At 44.7% G+C, this 25,318-nt stretch overlaps 1 protein-coding gene across 2 annotated transcripts; it reads right to left on the reverse strand.

Moving 5' to 3' along the window:
• Window positions 1–909: 909 nt before the first annotated feature.
• On the reverse strand, window positions 910–22,895 carry SCTR (secretin receptor). Of its 2 annotated transcripts, none has more exons than XM_054830469.1 (13): window positions 22,696–22,895; window positions 18,654–18,777; window positions 13,873–13,983; window positions 9,794–9,897; window positions 9,410–9,507; window positions 8,304–8,436; window positions 7,253–7,406; window positions 7,101–7,161; window positions 6,329–6,398; window positions 3,560–3,651; window positions 3,326–3,464; window positions 3,129–3,165; window positions 910–2,102 (listed from the first exon to the last, which is right to left on the reverse strand). In XM_054830469.1, exons 1-13 carry the CDS (start codon window positions 22,738–22,740, stop codon window positions 2,020–2,022), a joined length of 1,251 nt encoding a protein of 416 aa, XP_054686444.1. In that variant the 5' UTR covers window positions 22,741–22,895; the 3' UTR covers window positions 910–2,019. The 2 variants fall into 2 exon arrangements, with proteins under 2 accessions (XP_054686444.1, XP_054686443.1); XM_054830468.1 differs by having other exon boundaries at window positions 922–2,102; window positions 3,124–3,165; window positions 22,696–22,889.
• Window positions 22,896–25,318: the final 2,423 nt, after the last annotated feature.

Genomic DNA, 25,318 nt, shown 5'->3' on the forward strand with positions numbered 1-25,318 from the left:
TCTTATTTTTAGGCGAGAGAGAAAATTAGGCTAATGGTTGTATCTTTTTGGAAGTATCTGACTTGCTAAATGTGTTGGGACACAGTGAATACCCGAGGAGGCTGGAGGCTTTGCTTGGCTTGGGTAAGTCAGTGAGAAGTGAGATCTTCCACCCAAACGTGCATGGAGGGGCTTTCATTTCTCCCTCAGTCACGGGACTAATCCTGCTTCTGCTCTTCCTTCTGCTTGCTTTGGCTGAGTTTTAAAGGACAAAGTCAACTCAAAACCTTGCATTTTCAAAAAAAAAAAGTAAGTTTAAAATTAATTCCTGGAAACCCTTACCAGTTCACTGCTTTGTATTTGATTTTTTTTTTTTCCTGGTTTTAAAGAGGTTCAACTCTCCCACTGCTGGGCAAAGCCAACGGGGCAGGGGAGGCCAGAGCAAATGTCCTGCTGAGGTGCCCTTCTTCACCTGGCTGCCATCAGCGGTGCTGCTGCCTGCAGTGCCTGCTTCCCCGGGGGAACTGTCTGCGCCGGCAGAGAGAAAAAAGGCATTTTTCCCTGAATCTTCGAAACAGTGCTAATAGCACTGAAAAATCTGCTTCTGTACCAGGTAATTTAACTTTGAAAGCATCCTTTGAATTTCTCTGCATGTTTGCCTTCTGTTAAAATGGCAGAAGTCTACCACAAGGGTTTGCTGTGAATAAAAGCCTGTTAGAGCAGTTTTGGCAGAGTGGTTGGGGAATGCCACTTAGTCAGCATTTGACATACCATGCACGTTTTGCCAATGTCTTATAGGTGACCAGGAGGAGGGTGAAGTGTGATAAACACCACTTGCTTTCTGTTTAGTCATATTTGCCCTTGAAGAAAACCAGGCAAGAATTGCCCCAACTGGGGAAATGCAGATACAATATCAAGTAGGAGGCTTGATTGCATTTGTGGAATGAATTCTTTTATCTCTTTCCAACTCAAACCAGGGAAATTTGCTTAACAATTTTATCTTTATGAACATAAAGCTGTAAAAGATTTCTGCACGCTGAGTGATCATGGGCTGTAGAGAGATTTTTGCCAGCCACTACGGTGTTGTTTTTCACAAGATACCTTGTAATGTCCAGTTCAATTGAGTTTTAAATGTCCTGAGGGCTTTCATTGCTTCCCTTCCAAGACTAGCAGGACAAGTCTCAGCAGTACAGACGCAATAGAAAAGAGCCATCTTACTGAAGTTTTCTTGGCCACCCTTGGAATATGCTATAATAGCTTTTTTTTTTACCATTTCAAAAAACATACAAAAATCCAAACTGTTATTTCCGAGATCTCCCCTGTTAGAAGAGGCAAAGGAAGAAAACTCTCTGAACCTGCCACCATCACTGGAGCATACCTGAGCAATGGATATGCAGCTGGATAGGAACCATTAGCTCAGCCATGCTTTATGTTCTCAGTGTCCACCATCCATCACCACAAAAGAAAGACTTTGAATCTTGGTAAATTTTAGGGATGAATTAATTTTGCATTTTGAATCCATGAGCTGTGTTAAAGAATGGCACAGAACCTTCATCGTACAAAATGCACATCCTCCCAGCTTCAACAGCAGAAGAAACAGAGAACATCTAAAACTCACCAGCCTGGCTTAGCCTGGAATATGTTGGAGAGCCACATGGAAGATGAAAGGTCACATTTAAGGTAGAAATAGCAGCTGAAAAATATCAGTGTGGAAAGAAACACAAATGACTGTGGCCAGAAACCTAAGGAAGAGCATAATCTTTCAGCCATTTTGCCTTACAAAATAACTCTGGTGCTACACAGGATGTGGATGAACAGATGCGCTTCAAGAACCATTGATCTACAGCCAAGTCCCACTTTCGGATACATACACAAGACTCCCAGCACCGTCCACGGGACTTAACCATGTGTATCTGAGCACAGAGATATCCTCCAGGCATACAGTGTTAAAGCACGCTTGATCTTTGGAGGGTTGCTCTCCTGTGTTCTGGTGGGCTCAACCTCACTGTCTGCATCTCTTGAGTTAAGCCACTTCCTCCGTTACTTGCTGAGGTGCTGAGATGCTGACGCAAATGTTTGCTTAAATGCCACTGCCTCCATTTTCTCTGAACTTCCAGTTGAACCTAGGTAGAAAGGTCACAAAATACTTAGTTCAGCTAGTTTATCTTGGAGCCCTGCGTTGCGGAGAACAGTATAACAGGAAAAGGAGAGCGGGTTACCTTTGCCAAGGTTTAGATTTATTTATTTAACCCCCAGTTTAAGGGGTTAGGATAGGGCCTGTTTCTTGTCACTTCTAGTGATACTGTTGTTGCAACCACACAATTTTCTGTTAACCTGTGTTTCTGTTTAATTGCAGGTGAAACCGCTCATGGAGTCTACCTGGCCTTAGTAAGTGTTTGGGTTAGATTTTTCCAATATTTTTATTTTAGTTATAAAAATGGGACACTATAGCAGTCTAAGGTTAAAAAAAATGCAGATTTTCTTTTCAAAACCACTTTTTCTGAACCCTGTTAAGTATCAAAGTATTTCAAACCTCCTCTCCATTTTAAAGTGATCTTTTCTTCCAACCTTAGGCACTAATGTTTGGGTTTTTTTATTATTTTCCAATAACCTCAGGATCTCCCAGATTTGGATAATGCTTCCCCCCACCTTTACCAACAGCAGCATTTCAGAGTGCAAGTTCTAGCCCAGAAGCCTGGAAGTTATCATACGACTACAAAGGAAACGGTCCCTCTTCTAAAAGCTTTACCTTGCGAGGGTCTGGACTGGATACAGCTCTTGATAAATTCCCTCCCAAGGATGAAGCACAGAAAACAGCCGTGGGATGACAGGTAATAGCAGCACGCATCAGAACCAGTCGGTTGTCAGTGTGACTGTGTGCAGGATGGTACTCCCACCCTCTGTTCCCAGACAGTAATAATGCTATCTGATTTACAAAAGGGCTGCAATAGTTGAGGGGTGAAGTTTACATCTGGCATACAATTACTTGGGCTTGCCAGGTCTAGGAGGTATTTCACGAGTGACGTTAGGTAGCTGGGAAGAAAACCCTCAGACAAAACATGTAATTCATTGGAGAATGTATCCTACTGATTAATGAGGCATGCCTGAGCGATAGAAAAAGAATATTGTATACACAAAACTCACCTCACCATTAAGAAAACAATAAAGTACAGCCACGACAAAGCCCTAAAAGATAAAAGAAGCGTGGTCACAGAATTAGAACTGCAGTTTCAGCTTTTAAATGGAGATGAGGCATCTCAGGGGAAATCAGACAGCTTGGTTTTGCCATTGGGACTCTGCTCTGTTTTTTCTTATTTTAAAGAAATAATAGCTTGTGAAATATTACCTGGAATGATCCAAGAGCCAATTCAAAAAACAGCTGAATTTCCATTGTGCCACTGCTTGCGTCTTCGGGGAAAAAAGCAAAGATGATGTAGTGGATCCCAAAGAGAGGGATGAGGAGAAGCGTTGACTTTGCAAGTCTCCTGAGAATGAAAACAGAGGGAAAAGCCAGTGTAGAAGGAGCAAGAGGAGCTCAGGTGGGCTCACGTGGCATAAAGTCGTGATATAAGGGACATACTTGTATTGGTTGAAATCACTGCTCCGTCCTTCAGGTGAGCTGAGCTTTCTCATCAAGATTCTTAAAATGTTGACAAAAAGAATGAAATTAATCTGAAAAAAACAAAAGGCAGGACATGAAAAAAACCCCACAAGCAAACATCAAAACCAAATGCCCAGTAATCACTTATGTATCTGCCAGGTATCAGCAGAGCCAGTTTTGGGGTGTTTTAGCTGAGCAGGGGCTGGGGCTGGCCTGCCTGTGTCCCTGTCTCCATCCCAGACCCTGCCCCTGCCTCTCCAGCCTGCCTGGTCACCCTGGGCTTGGGTGCTGGCTGCTTTCCCCACCAGTTTGTTGCAGCTTTAGATATGGGCATGATCAGGGCTTATTATCCAGGCAAATCACCAAAGGGCGGTGAGACCAGGCGCATCGGTAGGGTCTCTTCTGGCTGTGGGGTTCACAGCCTCGGTGCAGTCTGGCTCCACCTTGCGTGCCAGCAAAGGGGCAGCACTGGAGCTACAGCTCGCTAACTGGGACTGCAAATGGCATTTGTTCCCTGCCAAAAGACACAGCATGATTTGGGATGATGGAGGCAAAGTGGTTAAAAGTGGGGACAGGAGAGAGTCAGCACAAATCTTCCCCCTCTCCAAGGGTGGATATCAGATAAAAACGCTGATCTGCTGCTTGGTTTGGGAGAAGGTGAAGCAATAGCTGTTTCTGCTTGTTTGACCCTCAGGCAAAGAGTGGGTGTCAAAGGGGAGCCAAAGCCGCATCAGGGAGCAACCTGGGCTTTATCTGCCCTTTGCATCAGGGCTCCGAAGTCACCCTGTGCTCCTCCTGCCCCCAGCACTGCCTGCTGACCCATGGCCCTTTTGCAACACCCTGCACCATGGCAGGCCCTTAACCCTTCCCTACACCTAGAAACACCATCGCAGTGGTGCATCCTCTTCATGGTGGCTGATATGTGCCTTTGGGTGTTAGAGCAGGGCTCCGAGGTGGTGGGTTTCCCTAAGAGAAGCAGGTCTACTTTAGATGGGGCAGATCCAGGATGTCCCTGGGTTTCTGAAATTATTGGATGAAGTGGGAGCAACTGGTCTGGGCTGCTGAGGATGTCTGGAGAGGGCTGGAAGTTTGGGGAGCTGGGGAGGGGTGAGGAAAAGAGCAGAGCTGAGAGGAGCTAGGGGTGGGGAACATGAAGGAAAGACTGAAATATTTTTGGGGGTGTTGGGGGAGGGGGGGAAAGGAGGCTCAGGTCTGAGGATTCTGGGGTTTTTAACCCACCAGGCCAGGCAGGAGCGGTGTAGGCTGAGCAGGACTTTTTGTTGATGAAAAACTGCTGGGGAAGGGGGGACGGCGGGATTCCTGCTGGGAGGGTTGCCTGTGGGCGGCACAGCAAGGAGTGTTCGCCTAGGAGCACAAAGGAGTTTATCGGTGTTGATTTTCTGCCCTTTGAACTGCTAAGGACTGTGGCTGTGAGGAATAAAGAGATTAGATCTGAATTCTGAAGGACTGGCTGTTTGTTTGTCTGTGGCTATGGGCTTGAGAAAAGCCTCTTTTAGGTAAAGAGGCAGAGCAATGCAGGCGGCTCCTGCTTTAGTGGCTAAGCTAGATGTGATCAGGATTTTAAGGAAACTTGAAAGGGAATAGGGTGGCCCTCAAAAGATAAGTTTAAATTGTACTTTTGCCTTGCAGAATGTCTGGGCCTTGAACGCATTTAAATATTGCTGAGTGGCTCCTGGAGCATAAGGGTTGATTCATTAAGAAAAATAAATGCTGTGGCCTCATTAAGTTGATCATGAATCACTTGTGTGGTCTTCTGCTTGTCTTGTGAGGGTGAAGGATTGCTCAGTGGTAAACGGGAGCAGAACTTTAACCCACCACCTCTGCTGCTTGGGTTTCCAAGAGAGCCTGCAAGTGTTGCAGTTTGTGTTTTGCAAATGTAATGGCTGCTACTGGCAACACAAAAACCTCAACCATCTCCTGGGTTCTCACTTGGAGCTTCAGTAGGTAGAGTAACCAGCAGCTTGAGTGTTTCTGTACGAGGGTTTCATGTTGATCTTTGCAGAGTGGTCTGCCCCAGAGCTTCTCAGTTGGGCAGAATAACTATCTCCAGCCCCTTGGTACATAAGGCTCTGAAGGTGACCACCAGCAAATGCTCAAATCATAGGTGTTGAGTATTATTTGTACCAAACTGTTCTTTACATTGCTCCTGCTTTGTACTGGGCAGGTTCACACTGACTTTCAATGCCTATGCCTTATTTCAGGGAGCAATACCATACCAGTGCAATTGCAGTGCACTTAGATATGGTGCGTGCAGCTTGTGAGCCGCTTTCATTGCTTAAAACAAAAGCTAATGGTCATGTAAGGCAAGTTGGTTTTGGCTTTGCTGACAGGGGCATTGACCGGGAGACACAAAGGCGATTGTACTGAAATGTACAGCCATTTCGTTTCTCCTCCGGAGCCTTCTTTGAAACAGTCCAAAACAAGCTTCCACAAGCCAGCTAAGTTCATATGAAATCAACAGGATGTGGAAACCTGATCTTCTTTAGGCTCTTGCTTCTTGGGAGGACACTCTAGCTTTCCTTGTGAACTTAGCTTCAGGGCATTAGTTACTGACTAAATCCTGCTGAGCAGAAGTTGCTTAAGCAGTAATTCATGTGTCACACCAGTTCAGGCACATGTCTTAAGATCAGTTGATTAACACACTTCTAAAGCTGTTGAGTAGATGATCTCTGACTTCACAATATTTGAAAATACACTTTGAATCTGCTTGTCCCAGAAAAGACTTACAAAAATAGACAAAACTACAGGGCCTCTAATGATCCACCAGGTATTGGCATTAGCGTTAATGTCCCAACACCTGTAAAAATAGAAGAGAAGGTGCAGTCAGTTATCGAAACACTGGTGTCTTTTCAAAGGGGTTTAGTCTGTTTTGCACTTCAGATAGGCTCCTATTCCCTTCTTCCACAAAATTAATTTCCTGTTCTCACTTAGCTGCACAACATAGGTTACTCAGAGAATCTGTGGATGCCCCCTCCCTGGCAGTGTTCAGGGCCAGGCTGGATGGGGCTCTGGGCAACCTGGTCTGGTGGAGGGTGTCCCTGCCCATGGCAGGGGGTTGGAACTAGATGGTCTTTGAGGTCCCTTCCAACCCAAACCATTCTATGGTTCTAGCATTTCTGAACAGAAAACTCTCCACCTGCGCAGGACAAAAGTACATCCTGCCCTTAAAGTACAACCACTGTTCAAAATTTTGGAAGGGAGAGGAGAAAGGGACAAAGTTCACCAGTCAGAAAGTCAAATACAGATGCGGAAAACATTGTGGGCTGAATTCATACTTGAAGGCTACCTCCTACCCTTGAAAATACTCAAATGAAATTTGAGGCTCTTTCTCAGGTTGCTCAGCTGGACCTCTACTCCTGCCCACGCTAGGATTCTGCTGTGGTAGTTGGTTTGCCTGGCTGCCAGAGGTTAGGAATGAGCAGGACCCTGTGGAGCAGCCTGTGCGGGGGCTGCATGCTCTCCCCCGATGTGCCACCTTCCCCCCCTCCACACAACTTACCCAATATTTTCATGGAGTTGCCTAGCAGTCGCCCATGTGGCCACAAACACAGCTGGGGCTCCTGCAATTGGAAAAGCTGGTTACTGCTCCGCAAGTCCATCCCAAAAGCAAAACAAACCCACAGTTATTCTTACTGAAAGGAGAACCAGTACCCCATCCGAGGGCGATGAACCTCCAAAGGAACTTCCTTTCCGAGAAGAAAGAAATAACCAGGAGAGTGTGGAGGTAGAGTCCCTCCACGAGGAGCCAGCTGTAGTTAGACATGATGCAGTACTGAAAGAAGACCATGGTAAGCTTACACCCAGCCTGAGGAAAGAGAGGATAATTAGCTTCTGCCTGGGTTTGTATCTACCTTCTAACGGAGTGAGCTGTAAATAAATCTTGGCAAACAGAGAATTTATAGCCATTAGGGGACGAAACTGAACGGGTGGCCTCAAGACAGGCATTTGCATGACAAGAAAGCAGGACTGGCACTCAACTGCCTCACTAGTAAGAACCAAATGTGTCATGGACACATGGGTTTGGATTACTGTCTCACTTAGAGGAGCTCCACTATGACTCCCTTATTAGTATCAGTAGCACTATTACCACCTTAGAGAAGCACGTGACTGTATTTGTCAGTAATTTTTTCCTAAGGAAAAGGGTCAGTGAAAACAAGTTAAAATTTGCTCAAAATGTTCTTGGTCAGCAACAAAAATCCAGCAAAACTGGGAGGTCAAACAAACAAAAGCCCTTTTTTGTCTCCCTCCCTAATTCCTCTTTTGGTTTAAAGCATTGAACATTGTCTCAATGTGCTCAACTCCTGGTGTCTTCTGTGGCCATCAAGTCAATGCAATCAAGATGATGAATGCAGGTACCTACTTCAGACTGACCTGGATGCCCTCTGCTCCAATACTTGTAAGGGCATCTACAGCCAGGAGGAACCTAACTGAGTTAGGTTTCTGTGTGTATGGTCCAGCCTGGACCGCTTTTGCATCCTCACGCCTCCCTCAGCCACATAGAATACTCCCAAACAGGGAAATCTCCACCAGAAACAACCAACATGTGGGACTGAGTGATGGAGAAGGGACATACCCTTTTTTCCCCATAACTCCCTATGCTGAATAGAAAGTTGGGATGGAGATTTCCTTCCCTGCACACTAACTACTGCTAGGATCCTCCCGGGAATCTGAGGCATGGAGCAAGCTGGAAGGCAGAAGTTACCGTGTATGCCCCGCAGTAATTTGTGTCTTCAGAAGAAAACAAAACAGCATCCTTGATGAAGTTGGACAGTGCTCGCAAAATGAACGATGTGAAGAGATGCATGTGGATGTAATTCCTCGTACAGCGAAGTCTTCTGTTATAAAAAGAGAGATTGATCCCATGAAATTACATTTCTAGCCAACGCGGATAGCTTGTGGCTGTAAACAGCAGGTTTAAATCCTTATTAATGCTAAACTGACAAATTAAGAACGCTGTTTTTCTGTCTGTGAAAGGAAGACTAATGCATTTCTCAAGAAGGATATCCTAGAGAAGATTTTAAAAAGCTGAAGTCACATCTGCTCCACTCAGGTACTAAAGCTGAACATTGCCAGAAGAACTGCGATTTCATGCCAATATGCCTGGTCTAGCCTCCCTCCCTCCTTTCTGGAGTAACGTGAACCCAAGGTGTTTATCCACACCTGGGTGGATTTATTTGATTTGCCTGCACAGTGCAGGTTTGCCTGCCATGTTTTCTGTATTAAATCTCCAAATAATCTGGACCCGGAGGCCATGCACCCTGAAGACAAGTTTGCAAAGTAGTTGGGGTTCCTTCTGCCCAGAGGTGCCTCCCTGATATTGTAAGGGAAATTAATTTCACTGAATAAGCAGCAAAGTACAAATTCCAAGTTATAAGGATTCATGAAGATAAGCCAACTGTCAGGTGTCTGCTGTAAACCTGAAACACCTTCCCAGAAGTCAGCGCAGCAGCACTTAGAGCAAAGTTTTAGCCACAGTTTCAAGTGGGGAAAAGAACAGCAGGGTGAAAGACACTCTGCCCGGGGGACACTGAAGTCATGGAAAGACCTCAGCAGGGAGGTGGTGCAAACATCAGTCTGCAAAAATACATCCACCTGCATTTTGGAAAGAACAGGAGAGCACAATATGAGGAGCAGCCCTGACATTTTCTGGGAGACAAGACTGAGAGATCATTTTTGTCACTGATTTCTGTGAAGATTTTCAGAAATACTTCAATTTTTAACTTGCCCTGAAAGCCAGCAGAAGGATCTGTGTCAGCTGAGATGACCAGAAGTCCTGGCCAAACACAAACCAGAGATGCTTCTCCTCACCTAAAAGAGACCAGGACCACTAAGGCTATCATCAGCGTCACGAGGGAGGTGCAGTATCCAATGGTGTACATGGTCTTCAGAGTCATGAAATAGGAATGCTGCAGGGGAACATTGATTCACACTTTTACCTTTGACTGTCCGATAGAAATCAGCCCATATCAGTCTCCTCTTACTTAAGAAATAAATTTTCTTGTAAAATCAGCTACTGTAGTTTTACCCTGAGCAACCCATTCTGATCATTTGGAGGAAGCATTTGTGCTGAAAAACACCTGTAACAATAACCCCACCTGAGTTAAATCACAATATCATTCAGTCCCTCCTTAACATGTTCCTGCCCCTGTGTCCCCAAGCAGCAGATCTGTGGTCACAGGCACTCAGACTCACTCTCGCTTCGTTTGTTGTGTCATTGACATTGTAGCCACAAGCGATATCGGGTCTCGGATATGGATCTGACCAACCCTCGCTCGTACAGTTTCGGTAGACAAAACCTGTGTGGTAACAACAAAAAAAGACAAAATCAGGTGTGATCATTTCTAACTGTATCTTTGTTCTCCTCGGAGGTCAGTCACCGATGTGTAGGGTTGCTCCAAGAGCAAAGAGAATGTTTTCCCCCAGGCAGTGCACTCTGCATAGCTGGAGGTGAAATGCAGCTGAGCTAATTATGTTGATACTTGCCCAGTGTACTCGTGTGGGTCATAGTATTGTTTGCCAACTCAGGGATGACTGTGATGGATGTGTTTTTATTAACTGCAACATAAATAATACTGTTCGGTACATCTGGTGTTTTTTGGCCAGTATTCCAAGATCAGCAAAACCATGACTTTTTCAATCACAGATTCATACACCATGCAAACCTGATACTTTCCTGAATGCTCCCACCTCCTTACTGTGGTTTGTCATGGTCTGAAGAGAACACAAAACTTCAGATGGTCACAGATGTTTGGTGAAATTTAAATGAAATGCCAGGTCTGGGCATTATCTTACACTGTTGATTTCCTTGCTTACTTGCAAATTAAAGGCTAGGATGGGATTCTCCTCACTTAAGTTAGACTTCTGAAAGCTAAATTCTTGAGTCCAACTGTGTCCCTTGTGGCTGTCTTTCTAGTCAGTGGAGAAAAAGAGGCATTTGCAGCATTTGTCTCGTTTTCAGACAGACATCCGCAGAGGGCAGTTTGTCTGACCCATGTCTGCTGGGACATCTGACTTTTAGACTCCTAAAGCTGAGTGTGATGGATCCCCAGCATGTTGCACATGGTTCAATAGGACATGTTTGAACACATCCATATTCATGTTTGGCACTAAAGTGGAAGTGGGAAGTCCTGCTCTACACACCTTACAATCTCATTGGAAGAAAATGACCCTAGCAGGCATGTGCGTTATGCGCTGAAGAGAAACTTTCACAAAGAAGTAAAGCCACTGCCCACTGTCCTAATCACATTAATCTGTCAGGTAGGAGCCACACTTGAGAAACACATAGTGAAATCCTGGCTTTGCTGCAGTAAGGCAATACTAGCAAGGACTTAGAGAGTGCCTGAAATCAGCAGCGCTTCTTAGTAGAAGCCTTGCCAGAAGGCACTATAAAAATCTGTTTTTGCCCACGCATTTATTTATGGGGACTCTAGGGTACCCAGTTCCTGCAAAACATCCCTGCAGCATTGAAGGCGTGGAGAGAGATGCATATGCAGCAGTGTTTGGCACTAGTTTATGCTCTTCGGAGCCCTGCTGGGACTGTCAGGACAGTCAGGGCTCCTGCTACCTGTGGGCTAATTCTGGTGATCTGACAGCAATTCTGCACTTGGTTTGAACTCACCTCTGTAAAACTGCAAGGCACAGCTAACATGCTGAGATCCCCAAGTGGGAAGAGTTCTGGGTGTGTCAGTGTCAGACTATTATTCTGATACTTTTAGGAACATCTTGTTCCAGTTTAGCACCTTTGGAAGGACCAGGCTTGCTTTTTAAGCCAGGTTTTCTATACCCTGTTGCAGTGCAGCAACAACAGGAGACAAACAGCTCTCCCAAACAGCTCTCCCCAACCAGCCTTGGCACACAGCAAGGGAGTGGTATGGTGGCAAGTTCTCTACTTCAGCTTCAATTATTGAGACACATGTACTTAACTCAGAGCAGTGTTGTTCTTGTAAACATGCCTGTAACAGGTTTTTGCCTGAGGATGTCAAATCAGACAAGAAGAGGTGAAGTTCTGTGTCGGTGTGCACATGCAATTGTGTTATATGTAAAGCATGGGAGAGTAAGCAGGACATATTATATTGATGGACATGAGCACAATTTTAAACAATGCTACTTGCTTATGGGTGACACACACACTGGGGAAACTGCAGCATGCCCCGCTCGAAGCAGATTTGGGGTCTGCAGTCTGTCTGACCATCAGTGCTTGGTGTTTACTGGTGCCTTGGAGTCTTTCGGTGTTGCCTAGGCAAGGGGGAACACAAAGGCTAAAGGGATGGCTGTGGAACTCGGGCCATCCAATGTGGCCTTCTCCTCTGCCTCTGAATCCTCACAGTCGTCACACCTTTCCTCATTTCTTGCCTGAGACACAATGTGCAGGTGTGGATATGAACTTCAGTTATGCTACCTGATTCCAGATTATTTTGTTTCTTTGGTCTGTTATGCGGGAAGGGGCCAGACAGTCTGGGCTGCAAATGCAAGTCTAGATGTCAGCACAAAGCTCAACAGCATGGAGACTAGGGTTTGGCCAGAGCTCAGAGTTATCTGCATCCCTTAATGTATGGGTCTTTGGCATTTGTGGCTCCCCATCTGCTTTGTAAGTTGTGAGGAGAGAAAACTTTTGCGCTTTTTTTTCCAAGCAAACAGATTTTTGTTTTTCTTTTGCAAAATTGCTTCAAACAGGACGACGACTGTAGCAGTAATTAAACGCATGAGTCACAAGCCAACCGCAGTATAAAATCAGAGAAGAATGTGGCTATGAGAAGGAGAATAAACTATTGCTGACTTTGACCCAAAATGCCAGATGCAGAGGCCAAAATAAGATGCAAATGCCAATGGACCATGTCTCAGCTTTTTGTTTGGAACACTGTCACTCTGGTTATTGCTTATCAGAAGCAGCACAGCTCTCAGCTTCTCGATAAGGAGGGCAACTAAAGTTTAAAGCTGTTAGACTATGTCCAAGATAATGCAATGCACATTTGAGATGTAATTATGACCTTTGGATGTACAAATTCCTGTTTTCCTCCCCGGTGCGAAGGCCAGAGGCAGGGAGCAGTTCCCTCTAGTGGCTGTACCAGCAGGGATTTCATTTAATGCATTTAAGAGCCGGTATCACTATGCTGAAGATTTGTGAGCGCATGGCAGATGGATGATTTCTTCAGCGATCTATGTCTTTGTGTAGTTTATCCCCTGTCTTTAAACCAGATTATAGGATGCAATGAGCAGCTACTGTTTGTGCATACAGAAAGTACCACGGTATTTATTTTAATCTGAAGGGCTCATTTCTGATTTTATTTAAAGACCACTAAGTGCTTTTCCTCTGACTTATCTAATCTTTATTAGACAGCCTAATACTTTTGTCTCCCTTTCCTCCCTCCATAAAATGGATCTGTCTGCTTTTCTGTAACTACTGGACCTCACTAATTTGTGTCCTAAAACCAAAGAATGCAAAACCTTCTTCCAATTTGAATCATTAACTCGCTAAAGAGAAATGTAAGCACATTTCTTGGGCATTGCTGAAAAGTAGAACGGAACAGAAAGCAGGCAGAAACTCCTACTTAATGGCTCATGATTACTGTAGTATACTAGGAATAAATTTCACTTCATTTCTAGCCTAGAAATCCCAGAGAAAGGACAACAAACATTGCTTGAGCTCATCTCTTTTTGAGTAAGTTTTTGAGCCATGAAACCTGAGTTGCCATGAATTTGTGCCACTTGTGTGGAGCTTGTCACAGCCAAAGGATGAACCCCCAGTGCAGATTTCTTGATGGAGGCAAAGTAATAAAAAAAAAAAAAAAAAAAGAACTTTTCCCCCTACCTGGCTGGCTGTTTTGCCAAAACTTGTATGAACGTAACGCTAGGTGAAGTTTTGTCCCTGCCAAGTTCAGCTGAGATCAGCCACTGTCTCTAAGAGTTATTAGAAGGGGAAAGATGGGCAGAAATACATAAACACAGAGCCTGAGTGGAGAAAACACTTTTCTTTAAGGAACCATGCTAAAAAACTGCTTTTCAGGATAGCATATACTTCCTGCACTTTTCTCCACCTGGCTAAGAAAAATAAACACTTAAAACATCTTGCTGCTTTAATTCCAGGCTTTCCCACATTTAACTTAGTGTTGGACATGTAGCTGCTAAGTGACCATCGGTCTTTAAAAGAAGCAGAGACACAATTTCACTTCAAGTTTATACCTGACAGTGGCATCTCTGTAACAGATTTTTTTTTAAAAAATAAAATAATAATAAAAACCACCTGGGCAAGAAAAGCATCTTTTTAGTGTTACCTTTTTTCCCAGTCAGCATCTGGAAGAATTCGGGGCAGTGAGCATTGACAGTCTGTCCCACGGCGGATGAAGGCCAGCAGCTCATGTTATCCCACATTCCAGCACATTGGCCTGGGGGGGGGGCAACAACAGAACACCATGCAGCATCTCCCAGTGACAAAACACCATGAAACTTCTCCCAACAATGAAACACTATTAAACATCTGCAAGCAATGAAACACCATGCAATGTCTCCCAAGGACCAAGGCAGCTACGGGAGCAAAGATGCTCAGTACTCTGAAGAGCAAGCTGGATGAGACAGAACAAGTCCTGCTGAGACCTGTTGAGTCCTGGATAGGACAGAACAGGTCTTGCTTGCTTCAAACCAGCCCCAGCAAGCTCCAGGCCCATCCCATTCTGGTCCTTGACTCCACTAGTCTCTACTAGCCAGACAAAGAGCAACCTGGGCCATTGTGAACTTTGCATCAGACCCTTGCCTACACGTCTGCCTTCTGGTAACTATTGTATGGCCCTGGAAAGATGAAGGAAACCAGCTGTGAATTTTTTAGCTCACTTTTCAGTCTTTATAAAGCTTCCACTTTGAGTGACCCTGATGTTTTCCTTACATTATCTTTTTATAAACAGAAAAAGATACAACGTGACTAGGAGTTTAAACAGTTTCAGAATGATACTAGGGAAAGGGCAGAGAGGAACAGTATCCATGTCATCCTTGTACCACCATAAACACCCCTCTGCTTTTCATCTCTTTCATTATGCCAAGACCGTGCTGTAGTGAGTAACGCCAACAGACCACTCGCTGGGCTTGGCTGGGGGTCTCAGTGGCTTTGCTGCTGCAGGAGAGCAAAACTCTGCCAAGCTCTGTCAATCTCTGGGACTGTAAAGCGAAGATCATCACATTTACAGCCCAGGGCAAAACATGGGTTCATACCAAATATGCTGGTAAATCTGCCTGTACTGTTGTTCTTTCTGAGGCCAAGCCTCTGACAGAGTGACCTGCCTGTTGGAGGACCCATCTCAGAGCAACCATTGAACCTGGAGTCCCGCCGGGCTCTCTGCAGGCACAAGCCTGTGGCTCGGTTGCCCTCCCTGCACCTTCTGCCACCTGAGGCCTCCATCAGCTGCAGGGACGGACCCACACTGCTCAGACCCACCCCGTTTCCCTGTTAGGTGCAGGAGCTGCTTATGTTAAGGACAGGCTTGTTGTGGTCCCCTCCTACAGTCAGGGTGTGAGGGGTTTCCCAGCTGCGCCCTCGGCTTGGCTGTGTTGCCTTCTGGTAGGAGTGGCAGAGAGGCAGCAGGGAGCTGATGGTCAATGGAGCACAGCATGACGGTGATCTCAGTCTTGCTTAGGTGCTTGAAGCTGGCATGCATGAATTTTGATCTGCAATGCAGAGTGTTAATAGATAAGGACCTTGTGCCACAGAGAAACTGCAATCCTGGTCTTTCTTATTTTGCTCTTCTCCTTCAAGCATTCAGGCTGGTTCCCCTTTGCCTCCATTCACCATCACTGGTTTTTGCAAAGCCTTGTCTGTGGGTTTTGTAATATGACAGGGAAAAAGGCCACCGGAGCATGCCAGGACCACCCTACACCTAGCAGGTCCCAGTGTGTGCCAAACGCCCTTCATGCTCACTGAAAGTGGAGTGGAGGAAGTGCTGAGTGCTCTCTTCAAACGCTTCATGCTTTATAAGGCCAGCCTCCATTAGCCTGACAAAAATATTTACATTTCTAGAAATGTAATGGTTTCCTCCTGCACAACGCTCCTAGTGCCTGGAAATACAGAGTTTTCACAGGGCACCTCAGCTCTGGTGTCCTCCCTGTGACAATGTTTATAGGACTTGGTAACCTTTCACTTCAAAGCAATAGTTTAATGACAAATGGAACATCACCTTGGGTGATATTTATGCCTAGCCATGCGGCATTGTTTGGATTATGGAACCTTCGTGCCAACACCACTGGCATAAAGCCCCCAAATCAGACTCAGTGCACAGAAAAATCTGGCAAAATTATGATGTTGGGATGGTCTCTGCCTAGGAGGAGAAAACAAAAACCAGCTGAGCCATTCCTGCTGCAGGTGGGCTTCTTGCCATTCCTCAGGAGCAAAGGCAGTGGCACCCACCCCTACCTAGCTAAGGAGCCTCCTGGGTGGAGGCAGAGCACAGCAGCACCTCCCTGACATCCCTCTGCTCTTTGGGACCTCCCTCACCTGACAAACAGAGCATTCCACCAGCAGCAATACATGGTGTCACCACAACCAGAGGTCCCAGACCTCCAGCAGGTTCCCTCCCCTGCTCCCTGCACCTGAGAGAATTATTCCATCTTTGCTCATGAGAAAAAAGGAGCAAACCCATGACTTGGATTACGTTAATGTAGCATTTATCCCTTCTGCAGTCTAAGGGTATCACAAGGGCAGAGTCCCTTCTTCCTTACACTGCAGGAGGATATAACCACTTACTGCTCAGGTACTTTGTGCTTGATTCACCCACAACTAATCCTGGGTGTCTGTGCCATTTTCAGAGAGATGTGAGCACTGGAGCAGAGATGGCACAGTGGAAGCTTGTCCCCTGCTGTGCCCTTCTTCCTGCTTGTACCAGTCAAAGCTTCTGGGGTAGGTGCAGGAAGGACGGGGTATGGAAGGCGACCTACACACTGCAAAGCTGCCTTTGTCTCTCCCTGCGTGAACCACCGAGGTCATGCACTGAATCCCCAGAGCGTTGTTTCTCTCTTCTTGAAACTGAAGTCTCCGTATGGGATTTTGTCTGCACAGACCTCAGACATGCAGATAATTGAAGGCTGGAGGTATTTTCAGATGCATTATTTCCCAGAATAAAAGCATTACTCCATAATTTACCAAGGTAACAAACCTTCCTTGTGTAAAGACCAGCAGAAGGAAGTTCCTGGTCTCTGTTTTCAGGAACCATTACTTGGGGAAAGATGTGCATCTTACTTCTGTTTATTCTTCTTGAGTTTCACTGCCAGGAGGTGTGCTTGCAGAGTTACAGACAGGCTTGGTCACTTGGGCCACTTCCAGCTTAAAGCTTTCTGCTTTAATGGGTAGCCCTGAGCCCACAGCACTATGCCTTGTTTGATCTGACTTGTACTGTTAGAAGAACAATTTTGACAGTCATTGGAAATGCTTTCTCAAAGATTTAACACAATCCTATACTTTTAACTTCTATCTCTGTAGATTTGGGGAGAGGGGCACAGAGGGTAGAATTATCCTGTTTAAAAATTTCCAGTAACAAAAGGCTTCAGGGGAATTTTTGAATTTGGATCCAACTTAAAACTGGATTAAGTCTCTGCTGAGGAGGTACTATTTTACTGAGACAAAATGAGACCATCTGTAAAATGATACTGCCTGCTAATGCTAGTGCTGGTCCACACCTGCATGGCCCTGTGAAGTTTAACTTGTTTGCATCTTCGGAGCTCTGGTGCAGAGGAAATGCAGAACTCACCATTAGAGCCATGTCACAGGAGCAAAGCAGAAAAATAGATAGGTTATCAAACCACCCTCCTCTTCAGTGAAGGGCACCGGGGAAGGAAACAAACAATGCTGATTTATTCATATCATCAAACTTCTTATATGCAATGTGACAGATCTGTGTTCTGGAGCATCTGGCATAACCTGCCATAAGGTACCCTGTCACTGCTACATGGGCGTAATGCCCTGAAGCTGTGCTCACACCCATCAGTCTGCAAGGCTCGCAGGCATAAAAGAAAGATGGAGAAAAACGCTAGGCATGCTAAGAAACCAGGCAATAGATCGTCCCTCTGAGTCCTGCCCTTGGACCAAGTCATAGTGAAACAGTTCTGTGTCTCCAACGGTCTCTGTTAGAGAGGAAGGCTTTGAACCTAAGAAAAATCTCAACTCTTGCTCCACACAGTAGCTTATCTCTGGCCGGGACACGCTGCACACAGCACATCCCATGGGAGTTCCTTCACTTTCCACACTGGTGAGGATCTTGCCATGTCATGGGCCACAAAAGTCACCCAGAAAGAGTTCAGTCTGTGAGATGCTGTGAATGACACAAACTCATCCTTGGTGACGATGGCTGGTCACGCACAAAAAATAGTCACATCTGTTGCCTCCATCCAACATACCCTGTGAGATGTTGACCCAGCTGCTGCCTGGGGAAGCTAACAGTTCATAGGCAAGCTTCACTAATTGCTTGCAGTTATCTCTCTGAGAACCCTTGCACATGAACACGCTTGCTGAGCAGTGAAAGGAAAGCTGTCAACATGATGAGGACTCAGTACCACAAGACCCTCCCAGGCCAAAAAACTCCTTTATATGATGATAAACTGTCTCTGAAATGCAAGTGCTCTGTTATGTGACAGTAAGTTAGAACAAGGAGGAAGTAACAAAGACCTTCAGGCCACATGATTTAAATGTTGGCTGCTGGTATTCATTGATTTTGAAGGCAAATATAATTAAGTAAATTTGCACTTATTGGGCTGACTTTATAAAAAAATCCTTGTCCAGGATGAGAAGAATTCTAAATTATCTGCAGTTTGCAGGATTTTGTTGCTGATGTGCTCCCTAGTTGTGAGGACTGCAGTTGAGCAGCTGAGTTAGAAGTTTCCTATGACTCTTGCTGTCACAGTAAGGTCAAAATCGCACTCTTGGAGCCTTTTAACAGATCTTACCTGGTTTTCTGCTCCTAAATGAGAGATGCATACAAGGTGCATGCCTCCAATGGGGCGGAAAGTGGGGTATCTGATTTTGAGGCCACTCAGCTCACTTGAGAGCAGTTTTTATGGTGTACATTCATTCAGCCTTTACCTGAGCTCAGTAGATCGTTTTCAGGCGTTCTGTTCTTTGCCTCCAGGGAGAGAGTCTCAGCACACTTTTCCTCCTCCTTTTTCAGGACACTCAGGAGGTCACAAACAGGTGGGACAGCTCTGATCTGCAAATTTTAAAAGCAGTGGAATCACTTTTCATCTTAAAATTTACAACTCCTCAACAAGATTTACCCTTCTTATGCTCACATTCCCCCTGCAGCCCTATCAAGTGATTGTGAGCAATATTTTCTTGAAATACATTCAATTTCCTTGAAATACAGTCAATTTTCCTAATTAAGTCTGCTTTTTTTATAGTAGCAGCAGGCAAGCACAGACTGAGTTTCTGCCTTCTCCCTTTCGCTGACATTACTGTTACTGAGAAAAATGAATGTGCTATTCTGCCAAATTAAGTACACAAGCAGGATGCTCTTCCAAAAGACTGCAGAAACATCCAGGGCACTGCTGGACTCTCCTAAAGCAACAGAGAATTAATTACTCGCCCCTGGCAGTGTTAAACCATAGACCTGGCAGGTCATTTTCCCGGGCACAAGTGACCCAAATACGTCCACTGGTTGCAGACCACCTAAGCCTGTTTCACTGCTACTGATCATGAAGCTGCAGGAGCCAACCTGAAAGCAGAATCTCACCCAGATTTTTGCGAGAACCTAGATGGTAATTTGTCCTAAGGTCATTTTCTCACCTTCCCATCTTGTCCCATCCTCCTTTCTCACAAAGCAGCATGGAAATGTTAGTCTTAACTCAATTCTGATGTGGCAATTAAATGTGCAGTTTATGTTATATGTGGCTGGACCAAAATGAATGTACAAAACAGCTACCCGCCATCAAAATGGCATGTATTAAAAATCATTGCACAATGATTTGCAGGACAAGGTCCCAGTTGTTATGTCTTGCAGTAAAAAAGTACTTTTACTATCTCTATTATTTTACCACTTTCTATTATTTTTGACAATAAAAATACTAATATAAGCGGGTTTCCATTATAACAAATAAGATAATTCCTCCCTCATGAACAAAACCGAAAATCTTTATAAATTCTCGCTATGGAACTTATATGTCTATATGTATGCATACCTATATACACACACATACTTAAAAGATTAAAAGCAAGTCATCAAGAAGTAATATTTGAAAAGTATCAGATATAATTTTTTTTATGTACTTTGTGCAGGAAAAACTAACCCAGCAGCATGATATTACTACTCAACCTAATCAATCTTGTAGCACTGCTGATCACTTTCAGATTAGATTTAGAAGAGAGAATGATCACTGAAAACCTTGTAATGAGAACTATTCCTTTTCTACAATTAAATTTTAGCCTAAGAGACATCAGCAACTATATTCCCACTCATTTCAGCTGGAAGTACTCTGGGTATTGTATTTCTGAACAAAGTTTGATCTTTTCAGCAGTGTATCATGCCTCATCTAATTGTCTGTTGTGTTTAACTTCTCCCTTTGTGTGTCATGAAATAAATAAACTAAAAACCGTTTGGTTTTACATAATGTAATGAATTTTCTGGAATCACACATGCAAAGAATTCAGATGAAATAAACTATCCTCTGATGCCAGGATTTAAATGCATTTTTTTAATCCATGTCATATTTGGAAAAAAAAAAAGACTTTTAAAAATCCATTTAATCTTCAGAAAAAATAGAAATATCTGATTGGAGTAACATGTGTAAAGAAATGTAATAGCATTTAGTAGTTTTAGTTGTTAGCTGAAGGCTGAATTTGATAATTTCTAAATATTGACAGATTTTTTTAAATGTGCATTATTTATAACTCTCTATTGTTATCTATTTGATTACCTATAGTAAAGCAATTTAGTACATTTTCAGAGTTCACAAGTACAAACGTGACAGTTAAGACATACAACATACTTCTACTGTAGTATCGCTATCCGAACATTACCTTGAAAATACATTAAAAACCAATATTAGTGCTGAGCATTTGAAGCAGCCAACAAAACCGGTCTGGTTTGCATGCGGGTTGTTCATGATACCGAACGTACGTAAAAATAAATGCTAGCAATCACGTTAGTAACAATCATCTCAGAAACAGGAAAACTGTTCACCTTAAACAAGGCTATATATCTTGTGGCCACCGTTTCTTTTTGAGAAATGTAGGGCCTAAGAAAGCTTTTGTTCTAACATGAGATTTAAAGACTACGTTATATCGTTATAGCTAGAATGAGGCTGGATGCTTTTAGCACGTCCAGCTGTGAAGACCACTGTGATGATCTGATAGAGCACTAATTTCTTACATAAAATGTGTGCTCAAGCAGGAATATGGTGTGCTGATGCTTTACAATTAGTGTTTAACCCCACCAAGTGATGTCCACCCTACTCTTCTGATCAGACACCGCTGTCTGGTAACAGACATGCGCATAACTAGATTTTAAACCCAGAGAAAGCAGAGAGCCTCCAAGTGCAGGTTTAAAGCCCTTGTTTTCCACAAACACTGTCCTTCGGACGGTCTTTGCCAACGCCGGCATCCGACGGGGCAGGCTGTGTGTGAGTGGGGCCATCGCAGGTCCGGCACGGCTGTTTGCCGAGCGACGCCAAATCCCGCTTCCCGTGCCACAGCCAGATAACCCCGCTCCGCTGCCAGCTGCGCTCGGTCTCGCTCGTGTTTACCGCCTGCAACTGGGAGCAAACAGACGGCCCCCGCACCTTGAAATCGAGGAGGAAAATGGGCTCCTCTACATGGGTTTTTTTGGTCTTTTCCTAAACAGTTCACTGAAACAGCTCCCAGCTCACAGGCTGTCAGATTTTGATGAGGAGGCAAGACATCCTCATGTTTTGTTTAAAGAAAATGTCAGGAACCAAAACCATTCCAAACAGAAATAGCTGTGATAAATAGATGTCCAGAACAGGCAGAAAGCTGCAGTTCGTCATATTGATAGCAACAGCCAACTACAGTTTTTAGCCTGTGAAATGGACGGACTTAAACAATATGTAATATAAATAATATTTGCAGCTGCAGAATTCACAGCTATTTAATTTGAAAGTAAGTGGGTTTAGTTTAACGAGAGTATTTAAAGGAGAACAAAAGATGCCTGGCAAAATCAAAATAGTTATTTTGAAGGACTAGAAAGAGAACAAGCAGAAGGAGATGCTCTCAGTGGCACCCTGAGCAATGACATCTATTTACAGAGTCCTGTAGGTAATACTTAAGAATAAGAAAATAAATGATGAGAAAACCATCAAAGTCACTATTTTTATTGTGGAAGATGATCGAAAGGCAAAAAAGTTTGCCGATTGCCTTCCCTCTGCAATTAAAATGTCTAGGCAGAGCTCGGGTTTTCTCAGTTTGAACCAAATCCCCTGCTGGGACACATAGATTGATTTTTCCATTAGTTGCAATGAAACAGTGATTTTTTTTTTTTACACTTGCTGGAAGTTTGATCCTTTTCCAACTTCTCACACTCAAACTGGACATATTTCAGTCTTGGTTTTATATGCTTTCAAAATATGAATAAGCTGAGCCACACCTGGTCATCACAGCCCAGGTTCAGTTGTCCTTCCTGACGGGTCTGAGCACCCGGAGCTCAGCAGTGACAATCTGTCACATAAACTCCCAGTAAAGTGATAAAGCTAAAAGAAAGAAACCAAACTTTGTGGGTCAAACATCGGTTTGCATTCCTTCAATCTAAGTCAAGGGAGGCTTTGGTAGTGGTGGGCATTCCCCCTTAGGGGATTGCTTGGTGGTGTAAATCAGCAAAGCTTCTCTAAATGGCATCAAATCTTTTCTCCTTCATCACAGAACCTGCTATGTTTACCAAAACAGGCTAGTAATACTGCTGTCTTTATGTAGGTGGGGAAACTGAGGCATCCATCATCTAGCCATCTGGCCACTGTCAATTAGTGCAGGAAGTAGCAGAAGCAAGAGTAAAATTAAAAAATCCCAGCTTCTACACAGACCTTTTTAAACAAAACCACCACGACTTCATGGAATAGAGGTGCACTTACTCAGACAACATGTGAATTCATGCAATTGGGAATAAATAACTCTGAGCACCTACCAGGACAGTTGAAATCCAGAAGATGGTCACCCAGATGGTCCACATAGTCAATCACAGGCTGTTTCCTTCATCCCTCACGCACCAGAGGTCACTGGGCTGTCTGTACGCTCTCCAGTGTGACTCTTAGCTCCTTTCACTTTATCCCTTCCCCTCCTCGTTTTTTTTCCTTCCCAGCTTTGACCATCCTTAGCCAATGTTTCTCTCCAGCTGCTAAGCCCTAGAGAGCATCAGCAATGACAGGACCCCTCCACCCCCCTCCCCTGTCCACCCTCCAAGCTCTGCTCCTCCTCTGCAGAAGCCTCCTGTCCCAAGAATAACAGCACCTCCGTTGAGCATGTTCCTACTATCGTCTGCCTCACTTCCCGGCTATTATTCACTGTTATCAATGGGTGTCGCTGGGGAATGATCATTTCTCACGCTCCCATGATAAGGGACCAAGCAGGACTCCCGTGTAAGATGTCAGCCCCACAATGGCAGAGGTAATCAATCAAAGGGAAATACAGCCCTGGAATAAGTGCCCTGCTGAGAAACAGGGTTGGAGGAATGGGATTCAGGCTGCCTGCAGTGCTTCTGCTCTCAACAGCTCTGCACATGCCTCCCACAGTGAGCACACATCCCTGAGAGCCAGAAATCAGGAGGCTGGCAGAGCCTGCTGCAGGACAGCCAGCTACTCATGTCTCCCACCGAGCCCAGGCGAGCACAGCTGCCGGAGGTGAAAACGACCTCGAGTCTGGGGTAGGCACCAGAGAAAGGGCAAACAGGGGATCTGCTCTTCCCACTCCTTCCCAAGAGGACTCTGAATGCCCCCTAGACTTCACCCCCTCATCCAACATCCAGAGAAACAGTCAGTCTGCATTTTGTCCCCATGCTACAGGTTGCAAGATGTCATTGTGTTTGGATCCCTGTGGTACCTTGTTGGTGAGATGTGGATTCCAGCCGTCCTGGGCTCCCCATAGGCAGTTCCTCAGCAGTCCCCTTCCCTTTCAGCAGAGTGCTCTTTGTTTTTCCAGGTTTTGTTTCTGTGGCAAAAACTATTGTAAAGGAGCTGTGTGCTTACCCTGGGTGTGAGCTCCCAGCTGCCAAGGCAGGCGCTCCAAACCCTTGCTTGCCAAGTTCACTTGTAGCACAATAATGAATATGGGTCCAAAAAAGAGCCAAAGTCTGCACCATGCACTAGTGCTCTTTCTTAAAGCACTGCAGTCCTCAGCTTGGCAAAGTGTCTCGAAACGTTTTTTACCACCTGTTCCAATTTACCACCAGCCATCACCCCAGACAGGTCAAATATGATGAGGGGCTGCCCAGTACGCAGGCGTGCTCCAGATCTACCAGTAAAGTCAATGACTATGGCCATAAAACATATGGTGTGTTACCTGTGCATTGAAAATTCAGCCTTTGGATTAAGCGAGTCATCCGCTGAGCAGCACAATGAAGGAATCCATGTTTCCTAGCAAGTGCTGCCCTTTCCCATGCCCACTCTGACCACAGTAACTCCAGCTCATCCCTATATGTGCTCCTTAGGACAGTTGAATTGCAATGCTCTGTGTTTCCATATACACCACCCTCATCTGTCCCTACATCTCCAGAGCAGGAGTTGTGCAAATGGCAGCATTTGCTCTAACACCACGCTACGTCTACCCTGCCCAGCCGCCCAGTTTGCATGTGCCACCTGCCCGGCTGCCATGCTCACACAGCATCCTTTCCCTTGCAAAGGGCAAATGTTTCAGTCTTCCTTGCCCCTGTCCACACAAAACTTGTAGAAACATTCATTTCTTGAAGAGCTCTGCTTTCCCATGGAGTTTGGTTGAAATTGGTCAAAGGGTTAAACAAATTGTTAAAAGGGGGTCTGAGAGGCAGCCAGACAATGCCATTACAGTAGTCTCGAGAAACCACTTTGGCAATGCTGCATCATCTTGTTGGGGTGCCAAGTCATTCTCTCTCTTCCTTTGACTGAAGGAATATTTTATTATTCCATTCATATTGTAACAGCTTCCCCTGAAAGCCACCACTCTTGCTCGCGTTTGTGTAGTCGAGGGAGCTTTGGTCCTGAACGTACTTCTGAATGTGGGGCATTTTCTGAAATAGGCAATGGTTGCCCGGGAGTTTCAGAGAGACAACAGTGGATTTAAACATCAATGGTGTGAATGAAGAGCCTAATATTTTGTGACCCTCCCATTATATTCATGTGCAGGCTGAGCATTTGAAAGAAGATGGATGCAAAATAAAACCTGGAAAATTCTCACCTGTGCAAACCATTGCGTGACTCACAGCGCAGAGGGACAGACACCACGGAGTGGGAAACCTAAGAGCAGCAGCAGACTGCAGAGAATTATTACCAAGATTTCATTTATCCTGAAATGAGGCATTTGTTTAATTAAACAATGTAGCGTTGCACTTGGCTGTGTGCATCTGCCTTTATTCCTACTCAGTATATCCATTTTAAATTTGTCACAGCTGGAATTTCTTTCAAGTCTGTAATCTAAACCAGAAACAAAACATCACAATTTGTTCATGTAATCTTGAAAGACTTTTAATTGTAACTTTAGGAGTAAATAAAAGAAATTGCTTTGCTTTGTATTACTCTGATTGTAGAGTTGCTTACTCATCAAACACTAACCAGCTTTGA

Source organism: Grus americana, chromosome 6 (genome assembly GCF_028858705.1).
Source record: "Grus americana isolate bGruAme1 chromosome 6, bGruAme1.mat, whole genome shotgun sequence".
NCBI lineage: Eukaryota > Metazoa > Chordata > Aves > Gruiformes > Gruidae > Grus > Grus americana.

Bases quoted from the DNA above. Each gene is read 5' to 3' on its own strand.
- SCTR (XM_054830468.1), bottom strand. From the start codon at position 22,740: ATGTGGACCATCTGGGTGACCATCTTCTGGATTTCAACTGTCCTG. The intron at 9,898-13,872 runs GTAACACTAAAA...GTTACCACACAG, and splicing joins GATGCTGACTGGGAAAAAAG to GTTTTGTCTACCGAAACTGT. The intron at 3,652-6,328 runs GTAAGTCTTTTC...TGTTTTTTTCAG, and splicing joins CTGTAGTTTTGTCTATTTTT to ATTAATTTCATTCTTTTTGT.